The 20,527-nt window shown below is 38.8% G+C and overlaps 3 protein-coding genes across 7 annotated transcripts in view; 1 reads left to right on the top strand and 2 right to left on the bottom strand.

The window, feature by feature from the left end:
• The window catches only part of LOC131114761 (bromodomain-containing protein 3-like), a 196,983-nt gene that overhangs the window by 15,326 nt on the left and 161,130 nt on the right, over positions 1-20,527 (bottom strand). The gene's annotated exons all lie outside the window — the stretch shown is intronic.
• wdr5 (WD repeat domain 5) lies at positions 595-5,492 on the top strand. Its single transcript, XM_058060570.2, has 14 exons — positions 595-780; positions 1,297-1,401; positions 1,730-1,838; positions 1,907-1,980; positions 2,742-2,831; positions 3,035-3,124; positions 3,219-3,302; positions 3,379-3,434; positions 3,529-3,575; positions 3,893-3,968; positions 4,487-4,520; positions 4,608-4,682; positions 4,762-4,849; positions 4,966-5,492. Exons 2-14 carry the CDS (start codon positions 1,324-1,326, stop codon positions 5,064-5,066), a joined length of 1,002 nt encoding a protein of 333 aa, XP_057916553.1. The 5' UTR covers positions 595-780; positions 1,297-1,323; the 3' UTR covers positions 5,067-5,492.
• Positions 11,321-20,527, bottom strand: part of rxraa (retinoid X receptor, alpha a) — an 85,512-nt gene continuing 76,305 nt past the window's right edge. For 2 of the 5 annotated variants that reach the window (XM_078794174.1, XM_078794177.1), the window contains exons 9-12: positions 18,760-18,851; positions 17,736-17,841; positions 15,279-16,024; positions 11,321-12,895 (exon numbers count right to left, since the gene is read on the bottom strand). In XM_078794174.1, coding sequence (XP_078650300.1) covers positions 15,877-16,024; positions 17,736-17,841; positions 18,760-18,851 — 346 coding nt within the window. In that variant the 3' untranslated portion in view covers positions 11,321-12,895; positions 15,279-15,876. Of the gene's footprint in view, positions 12,896-15,278; positions 16,025-16,235; positions 17,842-18,759; positions 18,852-20,527 lie in introns of those variants that run through there. The other 3 variants (XM_078794176.1, XM_078794175.1, XM_078794178.1) reach the window with 3 other exon arrangements.

The raw sequence follows: 20,527 nt of genomic DNA, 5'->3' as shown, positions 1-20,527 counted from the left end.
AAAAAAAAAACAGATTGTGTTCATCTTTCCTTTTAAGATTGTTTTAAACATTTCAAATATGCAGGTCACATTGTGTAAATGGGTGATGCTAACGTACTGCATGAACTTCACAGCCCTTACAGTCACTGTTGTGTAGTAATATATTTTAACTATATCTGACACATCTTTTATCTATATCCGTGTCCTTTGTGGGCATCATCCTTTCATTCCTGGCAAGTTCTTGCTGGAATTACCACCCAAATAAAAGACTAACTGCCTTTCAAGCAGCTAAAGCACCCCTGAACGTCTGTTCAATGCGACGGCACACTATTGTATGATATAAAAAATATGATATATTTGTAAAAATACATTATATATATAATATATATGATATATATATATATACATATAACATATATATAATATATATAATATATATATAATATATAATATAATATATATGTATAATGATATAAAAAGTCAATTTGATGTCTATTTGAGAAATACAACATAAGGTTGGTAACTAATACAAATAAACTTGTCGGTTTTATGACCGTTCGTTTACAGGAAAAGTATTTTTGTTCCTCCTGCCTATCCGTACCCAGTGTGATCTTGGCGCATGTGCAGTCGACACCGCTGCACCACATTCCCCGCTTTTCCTAGCAGTACCTCTTGATAGCAAGCCGTTCAGGAGCGAGCCGCTTCGGCTCTATGTAACAGTCTGGTTATATTTCTGTGCACATTTCCTTACTAGTGTTTATGAGGAGCAACAAGAATACGCCAAAATTCTATTAATTACACGTGAGTATCGATTTGTGAGCGACGCCTCATTGTTGAATGGAGGGCCGCTCTATAGTGGCTAACGCAGGTTGTCAACAGCATCAGTGCAAGAGCTTTTGCACCAGCACACAGCTAGTAGCATTTTCGAGTATCGGTAATTTAATCTAGTTTTAATGTTTTACTCCTGTCTTTTTACTGCTACTGGCTGTAGCTTTAGTTTTAAGAGCTTTTGTTGGTGCTATCTAGTTAGCGAACGTTAGATTGGGTACACGTCATGATGATCCTAAACAGCGATTGTTAGCAACGTTTTGTTTTTTTCCCAATATAATGAGTTCTATTTTATATCGATAATTATGAGTTGTAGTAAATGTAAAATTCGACTGAATATGTTTGGAATCATTGTGGAGATAGTCTAGGAGCCACAGACTCCTTGTTCATCGGTGTTATGTTTCTCTTGTAATAATTTGGGTAACGCAGGTATGCTGACTACAAAAGTACGCATTTCAATTAATTGTACTGATATTATTGTTCATCTAGTCTCCAGTTGATGCTCAATTCATCGCCATGGCAACAGAAGACAAGAAACCAGAGACTGACACAAAACCTCCAGTGGCGCCATCGGCATCTGCCAGTCAGAGCAAGGTTGGCCATACATCTATGGAAGAAATAGATTGCAGAATTTTGTATGATTCTTCATTTTTCATGGGGGTCGTTCATGCGCATAAGGAAAACAAGTCACAAGTGAAGTCAGTTAAATAATAGGATCTTTTCTCCCACAAGATGAATGAATGATCAGCCAATGGTAGCCAACCACGACAAGGTGTGTGGGTAGATGGGGAGAATGAGGCCGCAAACAATCCTTTTGCAAAATGACAGTGTTTGTTGATGCTGCAACTTAAGTCCAATATAAAAAAAATATTTTGGAACTCATTTATATGTATGTGTGTTATGTTTTCACATTCACTTCCAGTCAGCGCCTGCTAAGCCTAACTACAGCCTGAAGTTCACACTGGCAGGCCACACTAAAGCCGTCTCCTCTGTCAAGTTCAGTCCCAGTGGGGAGTGGCTAGCCAGCTCCTGTAAGTTTTTCATCCTCCTTTTTGTTTTGTTTTTTGGGGATTTATGTTCACATATTTTCTCTCCGCAGCTGCTGATAAACTCATCAAAATCTGGGGAGCATACGATGGCAAGTTTGAGAAAACCATATCGGGACACAAACTTGTAAGTCATGATGTCATGATGTGTACAAGGAAAGTTAATTTCCCTTTTGACTGGGCCTTTTTAACGCCAGTGAGGCTCTTGCCTATTTGGAGATATACTGACCATAACATGGTGAGGATGATTCAGAAGACCCTATGAAAAAATAAAAATGGAGAGACCACGCCTCACCCGGTCATGGGGTCGGGGGCCTTACCCTGGAGCCATGCCCGTGGTAGAGGCTCTGGTAGAGTATCTGGTTGTTGGACCTTCACTTGCGGGGCCCATCTTGGAAAAGCCACATGAAATGTACCCCACTGAGACCCACCACCAATGGGGGCAAACGTAAGGGTCCTGTGTGTTGGCTCGCGGCCGATGGTCGGGGCCTTGGCGACCTGGTCTTCGGTGGCCAAATCTAGTTCTTGTGGTTCTAGTTCTCCTCAAGAGGAGCTGCACTATGTTGTACAGTGAGTTCGTGAATTGAACGTAACGATGTCCATAAGTGCACCTGAACACCGTAGGACGCGGGTCTGTGATCGACTTGGTCGTCGTATCAACACACCTACGCCTGCATGTTGAGGATATACTCGGGCGGTGGAAAGAATAACGCAGGACGTTCTCAGTCTCTCAATTCCAGTGACCACAACATTGGATAATCCAGTTAGCATTAGCATAATGCAGTACAATAAAACAGATATGTAGAAAATACATTGCAACATACTGAGATGTTTTTATTTCTGAGTACGTTGTGTTTCATTTTTTTTTTTATTTTAATGAATCTACAGGGCATATCCGACGTAGCGTGGTCATCTGACTCCAACCTCCTGGTGTCCGCTTCTGATGACAAGACCTTGAAGATCTGGGATGTCAGCTCGGTAAATTATTATTGAACCTTTGGTGTGTGTGTGTGAGTGAAATTATGTATATTTTTTAACAAGCTGAAGCTCAACTCCTACTATTCGTCGTTCTTTGTGGAAATTCACTTATCAGGATAGGTCTGGTACCAATTAAACAAGAGATTACTGTATTACTTTTTCAAAATGTGAAACATTTTTAATGTATACATCCATGTCTGCAGGGAAAATGCCTGAAGACTCTGAAAGGTCATAGCAACTACGTGTTCTGCTGCAACTTTAACCCACAGTCCAATCTGATCGTGTCAGGATCGGTGAGTACGCAACTGATAACTGTAGAAATAACTCCCTTATTTGAAGCGTTTCATGTGTCAATTTGTGATGAACGCACCGTTTTCTTCCTCCTAGTTTGACGAGAGTGTCAGAATATGGGACGTAAAAACCGGCAAGTGCTTGAAAACATTGCCAGCTCATTCAGACCCCGTCTCTGCTGTAAGGAAATTTGTGCACCTCCTGATGTTGAGCCAAGAGTTGGAATTAAACGTTGGACCATGTGTGTCTTCTGTAGGTCCATTTCAACAGAGATGGCTCCCTGATTGTGTCCAGCAGCTATGATGGACTTTGGTGAGAATCAGCCAGACTTTGACATACCACGTAATGTTATTGTGTGTATATGCCACATTTGTCCCTCACCTACCTTTTTTGTTGTTGTTTTCAGCCGAATTTGGGACACAGCATCTGGACAGTGCTTAAAAACTCTTATAGGTACATGGTGACACTGTTGTTGTTTGAAGTCATTTGAAGATATTACCATAAATGCTCTAATTAATGTAATTACCTAAAGCGCACAGGGGATGGGAGGTAAATGGAAGCAGGTGATAATTGGAGACAAGCTGTTATTTTGAAATTTGGAAAATCAAATATGGAAATGTAATTATTTTTAATTTACATACCGTAACAGTTAATAGTTTTGGTTGACTACACACCCAGCGACTGTAGGAAGTGTAATTGAGCATTTGTAGTACAATATTTCTTATTGTGGCCTCAAGAAAATGAAATCAAACTTGTTTTGTGTTTGTCAGATGATGACAACCCTCCTGTGTCGTTTGTAAAGTTTTCTCCCAATGGGAAGTACATCCTGGCTGCGACACTGGATAAGTAAGTAACCAAACTACTTCTCTTCTGATTTTGGGCCTCCTCACTCCGCAGCCTCTTTAAAAATAATTTCAAGCAGACTAAATGAGCCACTGTTGAAGTAAATACCAAAATAATATCTAACTAACTGTAGCTGATGGAGATGATAGTATTTCAGTGGTCAACATTTACTTAAAACTAGGTCTGATATCTATTATCAAATATCAATGGATGGGCACCCTGATATGCCCATCCATTTTCACAAAATCCGTAGCATTCCACATCTTAACACAGACAAATTAAAGTCTCAATTTGGCATGCTTAGCACCAAATTGAGACTTATTTCAGAAAAGCCAAAGATTATGTAGTATGTTTCCTGTATTAAATATAGAGGCCGATGCTTTGAGCTGCACTAAGAGGTCATGGCATCCTGTTTTTCCGCCTAATGGCCAGCAGAGGGCGGCACACACCATTTAAAAAAAAAAAAAAAAAACATGATTCTGTAGCCTTAGTTTAATGTTTGTTATATTTTTGCTCGTCAGCACTCTGAAGCTGTGGGACTACAGCAAGGGAAAGGTGAGATTAATCATAATTATTTACAAGACATTTACTTTTGCATCTTAACCTCCATAATACTCCCTACCCCCCTCTCTTTATCTGCAGTGCTTGAAGACGTACACGGGACATAAAAATGAGAAGTACTGCATATTTGCCAACTTCTCAGTCACGGGTGGCAAGGTGATAAACCAAGATGATACTCCAACACTTTATTTTGCTTTGTTTGTATTCCATGCAACATCAATGCACTTTCTTGCAGTGGATCGTGTCGGGCTCCGAGGACAACATGGTGTACATCTGGAACCTGCAGACAAAGGAGATTGTGCAGAAACTGCAGGGCCACACAGGTACGCTAACACATCTAAGGGTGTCAAAAAGCAGGGTTACAGTAAGTAAAGGGGTTCTGTCCACCTAATAACAATGCACACAGATGATCATCATAATTTTTTCCATCAAATTTCAGACGTGGTCATTTCGACCGCCTGCCACCCGACAGAGAACATCATCGCATCGGCAGCGCTAGAAAACGACAAAACCATCAAACTTTGGAAAAGTGATTGTTAAAAGCCCGACATTCACATTTCTTCTTTTTAATCACTTATTTTCTATTTTTTATAAACAATAAAATGAGGATTTTTTTGACTGGTGATCTTGTGCTGGATGCCGACGTTCCATGGAACTTCAGTCAGCAATGATGCAACAGGCCTTCATATTAACACATTCATTCCTTCTGGTTTTGTGACCCCCACCATCACCTCACCTCACAACCCAAGGCTGTTTAGTGTAACAAATGGACGACTTGTTTAACAAACTTTAGTGTGACATCAGGACATGTTGGACAGTTCATGACAATTCAAATATGGTCTTGTACAAAAAAAATTAAAACCTAATGTTTACTACGTTTGCCTTTTACGTCTGTGTAATCGTGTGGTGATGTCCAAATGATGTCAAAATTGTTTTTTTTTTCTAATAAACAAGAAACCCATGGAATCTTCTTGGCCTTTTGTTTACTGCATGTTTGCATGCTAGGTTATTTGTTGGGAGTTTAACAAACAGCAAAATGGAAAACATAAATATCAGTTTCAAAAATAATAAATCATGCTGTTTTGTAGTTGAATACAGCCTGTTAATAAAAAAAATCAAAGCGAATTTGATGTATTTTTCTGCTTGAAGCATTTTAAGTGTCACACTGGAAAATGAACTAAACTACAAGGCATTCACAAGATGTGTCCAACAAGTTCAACTGTGAATGATGTATAGTATTCTACACTGGTCACTAGGTGTCAATAATGGTACTGTAATGTTCATTGGGACACACAAGCACCTGACTAAATCCGGTTAGTGATTCATGATTCATAACGAATGAATGGACCGGTTTATATCCACTATTTGAGGCAAATGGTGGTCACACCAGACACTGACTGGTTTCCCGACCTCCCCACCTTCAAAACATTTTACAGTGGCCTTTTATTGCTGCACGCTTGTGCAATAATCATGCCGTTTCTGATAATTCCGATAATACATGGCCCTGTGTATAAAAGTGATTACTCCTAAACCTAATAACTGGTTGAGCCACCCTTAGCAGCAATAACTGCAATCAAGCGTTTGCAATAACTTGCAATGATTCTCTTACAGCGCTGTGGAGGAATTTTGGCCCAGAAGGAGGGTTTTCCAGATGTTACCAGATGGTTAGGCAGTAGGTCAGCAGGCTCTCGATGGAGGAGCGGTAGAAGGCCAGCAGAAGTTTCTGGGCTACGTTGTTTTTTCCTGAGGACTCTCAGGAAGTGGAACCGCTGCTGAGCCTTTTTGATGATGGCTGAGGTGTTTTTAGTCCAGGTCGAATCACCGGAGATCTGGACTCCCAAGAATCTGAAATCATGGACCCTCTCCATGTCCTCGCTGTTGATGTAGAGGGGGAGATGATCACTTTTTGTACTCTTGAAGTCCATGATGATCTCGTTAGTCTTTCTGGTATTCAGAGTCAGGTTATTTTTAGAACACCAGGTTGTGAGTCTCTGAACATCTTCTCTGTAAAGATCTTGCAGAAGATGTGGGACAGCTGGTGAGCTCAAGTGCTTTGTCACCTGACTTAAAGGCAGAATCGTGGGTCTTGAGGAGTGAATGACCTGGTTGGTCATCCAGGGTTTCTGGTTTGGGAAAACCCGGATGGTTCTTGTCACAGAAACGGTTCCCATGCAGAACTTGATGTAATTCAGAACTTCCCTATATTTCCTACAATGTAACAGTACATTTTCCACATTCTCTATGGCCTTACATTCTATACATATTTCACATGTGCTTTTGCCTAATAAAAACAATTTATTTAACCCAGTATGATCCAATCGTAGCCTTGTTAAGATAGTTTCCTCTTTTCTTTTTTTCATCTTCACCCCTTGTGTTTTAACATCTTTTTGAACTTTGTATTATTGCCTTCCCCTTTTTATCCCTATCCCATCTGCTCTGCCATTTTTCCGTGATTTGTTTTTTGATAATTGCCTTTATTTCTCCTTTACCCACAGGTACATTGATCATGTCCATCATTCTAGTCCCTCTTTTAGCTATTCGATCTGCGCTCCACTCCGATATGTGCAGGCATCCAGCAGAATCCTATTTCTATTTTTAACATTCTATATTTATATTTGTTTTATATTTAATACTCTATATTGACAGTTACTATGGTACACATTACGTCATTGTATGGTCATATCACCTCGTACTTCAGTGTGAGGTACATTATTTAAAAAAAAATCTTAAACTGTATTGTGGAAAGCAGGAAGTGAACAAATGTAATAGTTATTGATTGTAAAAGTACCAGATGGAGGGGTAGGTTTTAATAAGCTTTGCTTCTTCCTACTCCTTTTGGACATGTGGAACTGTGAACTGATTATGGGATGCACTCAATTGTAATCTGATGCATGTTCAAATGAAATAAAACCATTACCATTACCATTACCATTACCATTACCATTACCATTACCATTACCATTACCATTACCATTACCATTCTTTATTGGAATAGGCTTTGGTGTATTTCCAATAATAAATCCGCTCTGCTTGATTTCATACTTTTGATTCTGTATAAGGCTGACAAAGAATCGACGCAACATACTACTTCCTCTATCCATTGCCATCCCATAATGATTTCAGCTGTATGAAGAGAGCTGATCTGGTATTCTTTTTGCAATACTATAATTCATTGATGGTATATAAACTCCGATCCCCACCTTCCCTTCTTCGTTTTTTGAGCCATCTGTATATATATATCTATATATATCTAAGTAATTATAATATTTATTTCTTATATAGTGACTTGTTTTAGCTCCTTTCCGCCCATCATGCAGAACTTGGTTTCAATTTGAGGTCACTGTTATGAGTTTTGTTTTGTTTTTTTCCCCACAAGAATCACCTTGTTCATTAGGAGCAAGTGGAAGAACCTGTGGTGTCCACTCCCAGCTGAAGGTCTGAGTAATCAGCAGGGCTGGGCGGGTATAAAAGGAGCATTTGATGCTCACTTCTGTTTTTTTTTTTCTTTGTGAATGTTTGTGAGAGTCAACACCCTCAGTTGACTCTCTTGCTCAAGCGTTTGTGTATTTTGAAAAGTGCTTTAGAAATAAAATGTATTATTTAGTGATGGTGACATGAAACCTCATAGGCTTTTGAACCATTTCAGTCAACTGGTTCGAGAAGTGGTTCATTTCTTGATGCTTCATGTGTGTTTCATGTGATGTTTTGGCTCTTATTATTATGTACTACACAATTTTCATTGCCAAATGAGTCATCTTAAAAAAATTAAGAAAAATATACAGTATATATAAAATACTGAATGTTTTCATGTCAATAAATGCTTCCAGCATCATGTGATATGGCTTACTTTGTTATGGTTTTATGTTACCTGGCATTGGGCTCATGCAGGCAGAGGACAGTTAAAGTGCTTGTGTAATTTGAAGTGGAGCACTGAAGATGTATGCTTGTGTAACTTGGACAAGACATTGGAGATTTTATTGATTTTTATTCAAAAAATAATAGTTTTTCTACAATTTGTGGTTTGAGGAGATTCCTCTTTTTTGAGAAAATTCTTTTGCATGGCGTGTATAAAAAAGTACAGGGTTTTTTTGTCTTTCCCAGTAGTCCAAAGGATTTTCCATCCTGCTCATATTATATCACCCCGTACTTGTACGAGGTACATTATTTAAAAAAAAACTGTATTATGGAAAGCAGGAAGTGAACAAATGTAACAGTTACTGATTGTAAAAGTACCAGATGGAGGGGTAGGATTTAATAAGTTTTGCTTCTTCCTACTCCTTTTGGACATGTGTAACTGAACTGATTATGGGATGCATTCAATTGTAATCTGATGCATGTTCAAATGAAATAAAACTGTGGCATCTGCTGTCACGTTTTGAGTCTTGGTGTCAAAACGAAGCCACAGTTTGCTTCCTAGAAGAAACCGCATATCATGTTAATAAGTGTTCTGACAGGAATGATTGATTTCAACATTCAAAATAATAGATTACCTCCAGTGTCAAAATGGGAAGTAGATGCTAGTTTGAGGCCCCCGCCTTGATATGAAAGTTTAATGTTAGTGCGGCCCGTGCAAGTTTGATATGGATGCTGTATGGTATCATGTACCCAGAAAAAATTATTACGTTTGATTAATGTTCATGTTAAAGGTTAAATAACTGTTAATAGTTATCCTCCCTGTTTGTGTGGAAGTGGTAAGTTTTGGGCTATTTAAGTTTAAAGGAAATAACTTGAAGGCTACCGTTTAGGTCGCTAGCTCTCTAGTTTGCGAGTTAGCATGTGTCTCAAGACCCTGCAGTTGCGCAATATGTTGTAAATAAAAAGAGTATAAATGTGACTATAGTCGTGTTTTGTCATGTCTACAGGGCTCTAATAATGCTTTGTTCATTTTAATCTGACAAAAATAATTTGTCTACCCACCAACTATATGTGGTTTCTTACATTTTTATTATTTGCCGTTATTATTATTATATTTATTTATTTATTACTGATTGATTGATTTTCTTTATTCTTGATTTGTTTATTTATTTTTCATCTCATTTTGTGCAGAAAAAAAGTGGTTCCAATTTTCTTGTAGAAAATTGGAACCAAGTTTTTAATAAACAAAAAAATAAATCTACACCAGACCATAAAAAACAAAGGTTGTGCCACAGTAACATGCTTAAACCATTTTATGACAAAAGTAAGATAAGTGAAGGAATGGTTGAGTCCCGAGTTGGTGAATGTGCTGTATTAAAATCTGACTCAGCACACGCAGACGACCATAAACAGTCTAGGCCTGTAGGCCATCTTGGAAACTCGGAGATCCTTAACAATCTGGAGGATTACTTGTTCCATTTAAATGCTGAGGAGAAATCAGACATGGTGAATATGCTGAATGAATTCAAGAATATTTTTTCTGATGTTCCCTCCGAGACAAGTGTGCTGGCCCATGATATTGATGTTGGCGATGCCAAACCCATATAACAACCTGCATACTGGGTCAATCATGAAAAACGTGCCCTGATGCTAAAGGAAGTTGATTATATGGTGAAAAATGGCATTGCAAAGCCTAGCAATAGCCTATGGAGTTCACTGTGCATTTTGGTCCACCAGTCCACCGTTCTGTTCCGACTTCCGCAAACTTAACAGTGTCACCACCCCAGATTCATATCCGTTACCTAGGATGGACGACTGTGTGGACCCAATTGGATCAGCTTGCTATGTTAGTAAATTTGATTTACTTAAAGGGGTATTGGCAAGTTCCACTGACAGCACGTGCCAGGGAACTGTCAGCATTTGTAATCCCAGATGGGTTATTTGCATACCGGAGAATACCCTTTGGTCTGAGGAACGCTGGTGCCACCTTTCCGAGGCTCATGCATGTTGTATTGCATGGCTTGGGCAATGTTGAGGCCTATATTGACGATGTTGTGCAGTAGCGTCATTAAGGGGGCTTCAGGCCCTTTAAAATGTTCTTAAGCCACCGTAAATAATTTGATATTTTTTTATGGAATTATTATTTTTTAACAAAAACAATCTCAAATTTTATACAGTTCTTTGGATGTTGTTGTGGGTTCTTTCTCGACTTCTTAAATGAGTTGTCCCTGCGTTCTTGCAAATTTGTAAATTTGGTTGGCCATCCACTTCTGGGAAATGTCCATGTTTTCGCCATTTGTGGTGAATGGCTCTCACTGTGGTTTGCTGGAGTCCCAAAGCTATAGATAAATCTCAGTTATGTTTATGCAAAAAAAAAAATAAAAATCATGAAGGGGGCAAAAACTGTAAATGATTAGTCATTGCAACGGCCATCAACATTCATCATTCGTTCATTCATTTTCTACCGCTTTCTACGAGCCTATCCCAGCTGTCTTCAGGCGAGAGGCGGGGTACACCCTAGACTGGTCGCCAGCCAATCACAGGGCACATATAGACAAACAACCATTCACACTCACATTCATACCTATGGACAATTTGGAGTCGCTAATTAACCTAGCATGTTTTTGGGATGTGGGAGGAAACCGGAGTACACGGAGAAAACCCACGCATGCACGGGGAGAACATGCAAACTCCACACAGAGATGGCCGAGGGTGGAATTGAACCCTGGTCTCCTAGCTCTGAGGTCTGCGCGCTAACATTCATCATTTGAGTTTCAATTTGCGGTAAAAAGTTCACCAGTTAAAGCACCATCATTATTTTGTGACTCGGTTAAATAAAGAAAGCCTTTGTCCAATCCTATTATTTTGCCAATGTAGCTTTCTTATAAGTAATGTTAAAATTAAAGCATACATCCTCAACAACACACACAAGTCATGTTCACTTTGTTCTTTTTTTTTAATACGTTTTTTGTCTGCCCACGAAAGAACATCAGAGGACAACGCACAAGGAACAGATGACAAAAATTCCATCTCCTTAAAAGTAGACACAAAAGTATGACAGAGAACGTTTGTCACTTTGCAGCGACGGCTTCAACACGACAAAGTAAAAGCGACACTTTTAGCAACACCTCCTCTTTGACATTGTCCACTTTTTGCTCTCCAAGCGTTCCACAACAGCCCACAAGAACAGGGAGAAAAAAAAAGAGTCCATAAGCCAGGGATAAAATTACCTTTGTACAAAAATAGATCTTTTTTCAACATTTTTCTTTGACATTTTCTTGAATATTTTACCGTCTATGCAACAAAAAAAAGCAGTGATTGTGTCACAAGCTCAGCTTTATCCTGATGACATTTTTTTTCAACAATTGCCAAGTAAAACATACACTTTTGAGGGTTTAAAGTCTCTTGTCTTCTTTCTTTCACTCACTCACACACACACATATTTCTTTTTTGAGGTCCCATAAACTGCTGAAAAGCTTCTTTTACATTTAGAGCTACCGGGGTTCTGCGGTTTATTTTTAAAATAATTTTAGACAAAGGTTGCAATGCATAAGCATAAGCGCCCACTGATGAGTGTGTAAAAACACCATCAGACTCTGGTGTGGAATAGTTTGGTCTGACAGACTCCCCCTCCCTCTTTCTATATTGGAACATATCTTCCCATATATTTATATTTATAAATATATACAAATATACATATCAACAAAATATAAGCGTTACTTTCTGAAGCATCCATGAAGGTATCATTCTATGTTGGGTTTTTATTTTCACTCATTGTCCACATTTTATGGCTTAGAAGACCTGCATCGGTGATCACAGTCAACAAAGATAATTTGCATTTTTTTTTGTCGTATTTTTGAAAAACAAAAACAAAAAACAAACCCAAAACAAGTATCTAATTAGTCCAAAATTTTGAATAAAAAACTGTAACGCTAAAAAAGAAGATTCTTGCTATTTGCTTAATTTTTTTTTAGTTTTTAACATATAAATACTGTAAACTGAGCTAATACCTGGCAGTCAATACTGTCACCTGGATAGTTTGTATTAGTATTAATAACACAGGCTGCTGAGACACTCCAATAAGTCATCAAAAGTTATTGCTATTTTTTCTCTTTTTTGGCAATACAAAGCACAAAGCCCGTGTGTGTGAATTCAAATAAAAACATTTGACCCAAACCCTGTGAGAAAGTGCTGCCTTCCTGTCAAAAATGAAGCCTAAAGCGAATGGTGTTGCAGTTGCTAACTCCCCACACTAGAGGGAGCTCGCAGATTATTGTTTAACACCACTTGACAGCTGTTTGCTTCATTCTTGCTCCAATGGAGGGCTGAGAGAACATCTCCAGATGTGCTCAACCAAGGCCTTGTGTGAAAGGGGACACAAATCAGAAGATAATTATGTAAACATGTCATGAAGTTCCTTTTACGATCAATTAAGTGTCAACCTTACATGCTCACATGGTCATTTTGTCAGGGTGCCGTCAGAATAAAGACAACAAAGGAGTATTTGGGCAAGACTGAAAAGAAAAAAAAAAGTACTATTGAAGGCATAATATTGACAGAAAAAGTCGTCATGTTATTAAAATAAAGTCATACGTCGATGTAATTGTCTAATTTTCCTAATTGTTCATATGGAAACAAATATGTTTACAGTTGCAAATGAACTTTCGTGGGGCTTTTTGTAATTTTAAGAAATATCACCAACAATACGGATCCTAGTATTAGAATTAAAAATACAGTCGAAATTGGGTATCACGAGAAAATGTTGTGGCGCTGGAATATTGTTCTTAGAACAACTCATAATGGTCCAAAAAAAAGTTGTAATATTGAAAGAATTTAATCGCACTACGACAATTAAGTTGCCAGGCGAAAAAAGTTGCGTGACAATTCTGCATTTTATAAGAACAAAGTTGCATCAATACGAGAATAAAGTTGGAAGTATTCAGTCGATACAAGAAAATTAAACCATAATATTGTGAGAATAAAGGTGTCTTATCTTTACAAGACTAAAGTTTTAATGTCGAAAGCATGAAATCGTACAAAGTTTTATAGTTTTATAACGGAATAAATCACAATATGTGCAAAAGTGAGGAGACCAATGTCATATTGTCACCATGAAGTTGCAATCTTATGAGAAAAAAATTGGTAAAAATTTGTAACATTGGAATAATAAAGCTGTTACGAGAAAAAAAAGTTGTAAAATTACCAAACTTTTAATAACCACAATGTCATTATATCATATTATGGTTCTTTTTTCGTCTTTTCAGTGTGGCCCTATTTCTCCTTTGTGTACTTTCCAATCAAGTTGAGCCAATTTAGAATCAAGTGAAAATGTTAATGTACGTTACATCTCCTTTGTATGAACAAAACACAGTGCTCAGGTCCTGACTGCATCAAAGTGCTTAGGAAAGAATGGCGAACATGTCCATAAAAAGACAATTTATAAAAGTCTATTCTTGTTTAGTGTTTTTTTTTTTTTAGTTATTGATTAAGATGTCAACTTCCATCATTTATATACAAACGAGGGCTTAAAAAAACAAAACAAAAGCTGATTGATTCCGAAGTGTTGCATTTTCCGGGCTATAAGTGGCACTTTTTTCCGAGTTTGCCGATATACCCGTATACTCATTGTCATAGTGTACCCATGAGAAATAATGTAAATCCAATCAATATGTTCCGGAAAGCCAAAAACGTTAACACAACATACATTTTAAAACCATGTGAAAACAATTTGAAATGCATATTTATATACAAACAAAGGCATTATTTTGGCCTACGTTTTCATCTTTAGCCTTAAAACACGCTGAACAACATTCCACTGAACATTACCGTTTTCTATGACGCTTATCCTCATTAGGGTCACAGAGTCAATGGATTCAATGATGTGCAATTAGATCGGGAGCTCGGTGAACTTGCTTACTAGTCATATGCAGATTTATGCAGATGAATGACTGTTTTATGTTAACATACTGGACACTTTCTCAGCCTTGTTGGTCTGTGTGTTGAATACCTTGCTTTTCCAGATGAAATGTATTTTAATGGTTTTGAATATTGTGAAATATACATCTCAATAAATGCCACTTATAGTCCAGTGCAACTACTGTGTTGTTTTTCCCATTTTTTTTTGGATTGATGCAACTTATAGACTGGAAAATACGGTAAAGTCAACAATGAATCAGAGAGCTGAGAAGTGGCTGTCATGAAAATATGAGAGAACCAAACTGGTGTGCAGTACAAATGTAGAATAAGAGCATATTTGGAGGAAACATGGGCATATTTCAGATTTTGGATAAACGGTGCAGAGAGACTGATTGTTTGTCCCACTAGGAGGCTTTCCTGATTGGGCTGGGGGCCAAATTCCCACCTCCGAGGTTGATTGCGCTCTGTCATGAGGTTAAGTGCAAAGTAACAAATAAACAAACACTCAATGCTGCAATGACAAGCGCTTCTCTCGATACTGTTCACGGTGAAAAAGGGGTGACAAGTTGAGGTAATCGTGCAGTGCTGCTCTGAAATGGAGAAAATAAAATACTGTTTATGGTTGTAACTTCCTGCCAAGACAGATATGAGGTGACGTCGTGAGGCTCACACCTGCAGCGTTGAGCGGAGGTTGGAAAGGAGGAGGGGGTGCGGCTGGTGAAATGACGCGAGGTGACATCATTAGCTCGAATGTCGCATTCCAACAAAAAAAAAAAAACCCAAAACAAATAAAAGGCAGAATGTTCGAATGCCAGTTGTCGGTGGCATGTAGCGTCACTGACAACAGCCTGGCTTCTTCCTGTGTGCACAAACCACTGTGCAGATTGTACTTACAAAAACACCCCACCCGCTTGTCCTACGCCCCCCCTAACCGTACCCACATCTCAACATATTCCTGATGAGGCGAATTTGTGGACTCACCCTCGCCAATGTTGTTGCACAGTGTTGATACAGTAAGACATGGTTGGATTGGTTTGGACCAGGGCCAGTCACCTGAGGTTCTTGATCACTTGCAGTCTCGGTAGCACACCTGTGAAGTCCGGTCTAGATCCCAGAAAGCTGACACCATAAAAAAAAAAAGAAAACAAAAACAACTAGTGCAAGACATGTTGCGTCCAGTTGAGTTCCTCAAGAAGACGTTGTTTTGAATGAGTCCTGATGACAGCAAGAGGTCTACACAGAGATTGTCCCGCTCACAGGGCGTGGTGTCCCATCATCACGCCCCCACTGTGTTAGGATGCTGAATCGTCTTGTCAAGGTGTTGGGGAAATGCCAACGATGGCTCAGTACATTGCGTTTGTCTCCTCTTTACCGCATCTCATTCATATATATATATAGATTTCTTATTTATAGAACTTTACAAGGTAAAAAAACACACCCTTGATGAGCTTGTTTCAGGGGGAGAGCGACGATGAAGCGAGGGAAAGTCATCCCATGATTTGTCTCTGGACGTTTTTTTTTTTAAAAAAAGGACCCTGCTGCTTCTGACCAAGGGTTTGAATAATAACGGAGATCTGTATTATGTCATTTGATGGGGAGCTTCTAACATCTCCATGAGGAAAGTGTCGATGGGCGTGTCGCCTATGAGCTTGAAGAAGAACAAGTGCTCCAGACACTTGAGGCCAATGGAGCGCAGCGCCGGTAACCTCAGCAGCAGCTTGGCAAACCTGTTACACAAAAGGAATGTTAAGTCAGGTTTATACCAAGTAGTTCGGTTTTGGTTTGGTTTGGTTCGGCATTTCCGTTGGGCACCAAAACAACTGAACTCAAAAACCGACTTTCCAGAAATTCACTGATCACGGTCGGATCTGGAACCAATTAACCATGGTAATCAAGGGACCATTGTAGTTGGAAAAATCATGATAGAGTGCAATTTTTTAATTATTTTTTTATTTGGGCAAATATATGAAACATTACAGTGCATTTCTTACATCAATCAAAATATAAATTTCCATTATTTACATTTGTATTCAACTATCTGATCACAAGCCCAAAAGGAGTAGGCTGCAACAAACGCTTATAAATGCCTACCCCTTTTTGCAAAATATAATCATATTCATGCCACAGTCTTGTTTTCACCTGTTATTATTATCATTGTAATATTATTGTTGTTATCATTATTGTTATAATCTTTATCATTCATTCATTCATTTTCTACCGCTTTTCCTCACGAGGGTCGCGGGGGGTGCTGGAGCCTATCCCAGCTGTCTTTGGGCGAGAGGCAGGGTACACTCTGGATTGGTCGCCAGCCAATCACAGGGCACATATAGACAAACAACCATTCACACTCACATTCATACCTATGGACAATTTGGAGTCGCTAATTAACCTAGCATGTTTTTGGAATGTGGGAGGAAACCGGAGTACCCGGAGAAAACCCACGCATGCACGGGGAGAACATGTAAACTCCACACAGAGATGGCCAAGGGTGGAATTGAACCCTGGTCTCCTAGCTGTGAGGTCTGCGTGCTAACCACTCGACCGCCTTGTCGCCATCTTTATCATTATTACCATTATTATTGTTATTATTATCACCATTATTATGATCGTCATTAATATTACCATTTTCATCATTATATTTGTAACAATTTTTTATTATTATTATTTAATTTTACAGACTTCATTGCTTCTTGTAGAGTGCTGTATCATTCCATCTGTTGTTTCTGTATCTATCACATGTATCTGTAACATTTACATATCATTTTCTGGATTGCATGTGTCTAATATTGTGCATTAAAACAACAAGAACTTGAGACTGTGTCTGAAGAGGTGACCAACAAGTTGAAGCGTGAAGTGGTGAGTGCCGACTGAAAATAATTCAACACAGAACCATTATTGTTGAACAAAAGTGAACGCACCTCAAGGAGAACATGTCCAAAAATTGTGCCCCAACTGTGAGTACCATTGCTATTGAACACTGCCTTAATCCTCTTGGGGATGCACATTTTACCTCTCCCGCTCCCTTCATGTTCAGTTCGAGGATACTCCACAGGTCAATTCGGTTTACCCTCAGCTTCCTCAGAAACGCATGTGCCATCTTGGAGTGTTTGGGATCGGTATTATGTTAGAAAACTACCATGTGGCCCAGTTTCCCAAGGGACGGGATCATGTTCTGCTTCAGAATGTCACAGTGCATCTTGGCATTCATTCATCCCCAAATGAACCACAGATCAAGAGTGCCGGCAGCACTCATGCCACTCCAGACCGTGACAGTACCATCATGCTTAACTGTAGGCCAGATATAAAAAAACGTATGTTGCCAGCTATTTCGACAATAATGGCTGTGTGTTGACTCATTTTCAATGTGCGGCGACTCCATCCTGCTGTATTTCCTGTACACTGTGAGTACTGAGTTAAAGGTGAAGTGTGTTTTTATACCTGCCAGGCTGCTCAGGGTACTTCTGTTTGCAGTAGGCCTCTAAAGACGCATAGACTTTCTCTCTCAGAGCTTCTACCTCACTTGGGTTTGACAGACCCTTGGAGTCTGTGAACACACACACACACAGAGTCAGAAATAATAATGAAATACACTTAAAGGAGGTTCAGAAAGCCTGCTGCTGCTTTTATGCCTATGAACAAGTGAACACTGAATGAAGGACAGGAATTTATAATAACAAGTTGAGCTTTAACCCCGCTGCCCCATTGAGGACCGCATTCTGGATTTGTGCCATTTACACGCCTCTTTGATGATGTCATTGATTAACATTGGCAATGAACACAAAACAATTACCACTAATGGTTGAACTCAAGATGACACACAGAGAGAACGGAGCGCTCTCTTTTTCCTCTCGGAACAATCTGCTGAACTCTAATTAACAAGGACTCGAGCAGAAGAGCGAAGCAGAGCCAGTCGGCCCGGTGGAGGCCCAAACAAAAGTGGAACACAGAGAATCAGTGTGCCTGGGGTGGTCCGATACACACTGGCCTCAGAGGGACGGAGACTCCCACACTGGGTCATGTTGGTGGTTGGCTTTAATGGGTTACTTTGGCGCCGTGAGGTTTCAGCGACAGCATGTTGTTAGTTTGGAGCTCAGGTCAGACAAGTGACGAGACAGTCTTCTGTGGTGTCATTGTGTGGGGGCAGACAACATGACAAGCAAAACAAATATGTTTAGAACTACAAATGAACTCGCATTGTTGGTAACACTGTACCCTTGTGCTACATCTTCTTCTTCTTCTGTGGCAGACCAGGTGTGTTAAGGAGCAGCATTCAATTCAGTTCAATTCAATTCATGTATGGATTGGATTGGATGAATAAAAAGAGTGTTTTAGTGTCGAGCAGTATCTGGCAGACAAGTACTGCCAGAGAGTAGACGGTGGTATGTTCGCAAGCATCAGTTATACTTATGATTATGTACAATTTGCTCAAAGATCCACTGCAAAAAAGCTCAGTCATGGTTACCTGGATTGAAAAGGACTATAGCTCGAAGGCACCCCAGTTCTGTCTTATCCATCTGCATATCCCGCATCTTCGACACCAGTTCTGTGAGCACTCTGCACAAAACACATAAAAAGGCGGAGATGAAGAAATGTTTTTCAGTAAATAACAAAACTTTGAATGTTTTTTTTTTTTTTTATCCTATGTTTGATCATAGGAAACAAACATCTCTAATTAGACCAGGCGTTCTCAAAAGGCGGCTCCCTGGCCTGCCAAAAGTCACCCAAATTAAAGTGGTTCGTGTAATAGATGCCAGCTAAACTAAAAGCCTAAAAGCCTTTTAAAGTATCTGGACACAATAAAACCTTAGATGTTTAATACAGGTCAGCATGTTCTCAAAGAAGGTATTTTTAATACATGATGTGACACCTGTATGCATCCTATCAAACAGTCATATTTTATAAATCAGTTGTGTGGCACTAAAGAAAAAAAAAAGTTACAGCTGAGTCCAAAACTCGTCATGCACAAATTTCCCATGGTGGCGCAGAACCGTGTAGGTTTAACACCAACCTCATTGTGCATATGAAGTGGCATCATGGGCAACACATGTTATTTATGTATTACAAGTTACACTATGAAAAAATGCAACTTATACTGGTACATGCTTTTAATAATAATGCCGCCAAAAAAAACAGTAGCATATCAAAAAATCCCACTGTGCGAGTGCGTGACATCATAAGAGGGAGTCGCTGCTACTCCTCTCCCCTCTTTGACACGGTCACACCCTCTCCATGTCCTCCCCCTCTCATTCTGAGTGGAGTCAATTGTGACTCTCAGCTCATTGTAATTCAATTTGCTACAAGGAACAACACAACTGAAAAAAAGACGGAAGTGTTTATGATAATCGGTCTCATTTAAATGAGGAAGCCAGAGAGCGGTAGATAAATAAACATAATCAGTTCTGTGTATCTTATAGCTAGTCACACTTATTACAGAGATGAGATATGGTCCTCGGGCTTTGACTCCAAAGGCTGGCACAGATATTGACAGATAACTCCAACACTGCTCTTAAACATGCTGCCTGTTTTATCTCTTGTTGTGGGATGATTCAACAGTACAAAACAGGGGTGTCCAAAATGCAACCCACGGGCCATTTGCAGCATATGGCTGTGTGTGTTTTTTTTTTAATTGGCCTATCACACAAAATAAAAAGAAAGAAAGTCATTATTCAAGAATAAGGTCAAAATATTGATTGAAGAATTGTGCAATCTAATGCGAAAGAGTCATCATTATAAAAGGATAAACAAATAATGCCATTTTAGTAGCATAAAGTTGAAATGTTAAGGAAAGTCCTGATATGAAAAACAAAGCAACAAATAAACTTATTTTTTTTATTCATAATTAGATCACGGGAAAAGCTATAAAATTACAAAAATAGGTCCAAATTATATAGAAATAAAGTCAGAATTAAGAAAAAAGCATTAATGACAAGAAAGTTGAAATAAAATAATAAATACAATAATAATGTGTAATAAAAATGGCAGAAATGGGAAAAAAAACAAGACTCAAGTCAAAGTATTAAAAGAAAAACAAATAAATACCTTATTTTAAAATAATGGTTTCTTATATTATGAGAAAGAAACCAAACAAAATGTTTCTAATGTTTGGAATGTTATAGGAATAAAGTCAAAATATTACGAGAATAAAGTCATCATATTTTGAGAAAAAAATTTGCGAAGATGATTTAAAAAGAAATTTGAAATATTTGGGAGAAAAATGGAGCAAAGACTGA

The sequence above is a fragment of the Doryrhamphus excisus genome, linkage group LG10 (assembly GCF_037039965.1).
Source record: "Doryrhamphus excisus strain RoL-2023G ecotype Guam linkage group LG10, RoL_Dexc_Guam_v1.1, whole genome shotgun sequence".
NCBI classification, from domain to species: domain Eukaryota; kingdom Metazoa; phylum Chordata; class Actinopteri; order Syngnathiformes; family Syngnathidae; genus Doryrhamphus; species Doryrhamphus excisus.
Note: the sequence above shows the minus strand (reverse complement) of the source record. Positions and strands in the feature narration are given on the sequence as shown.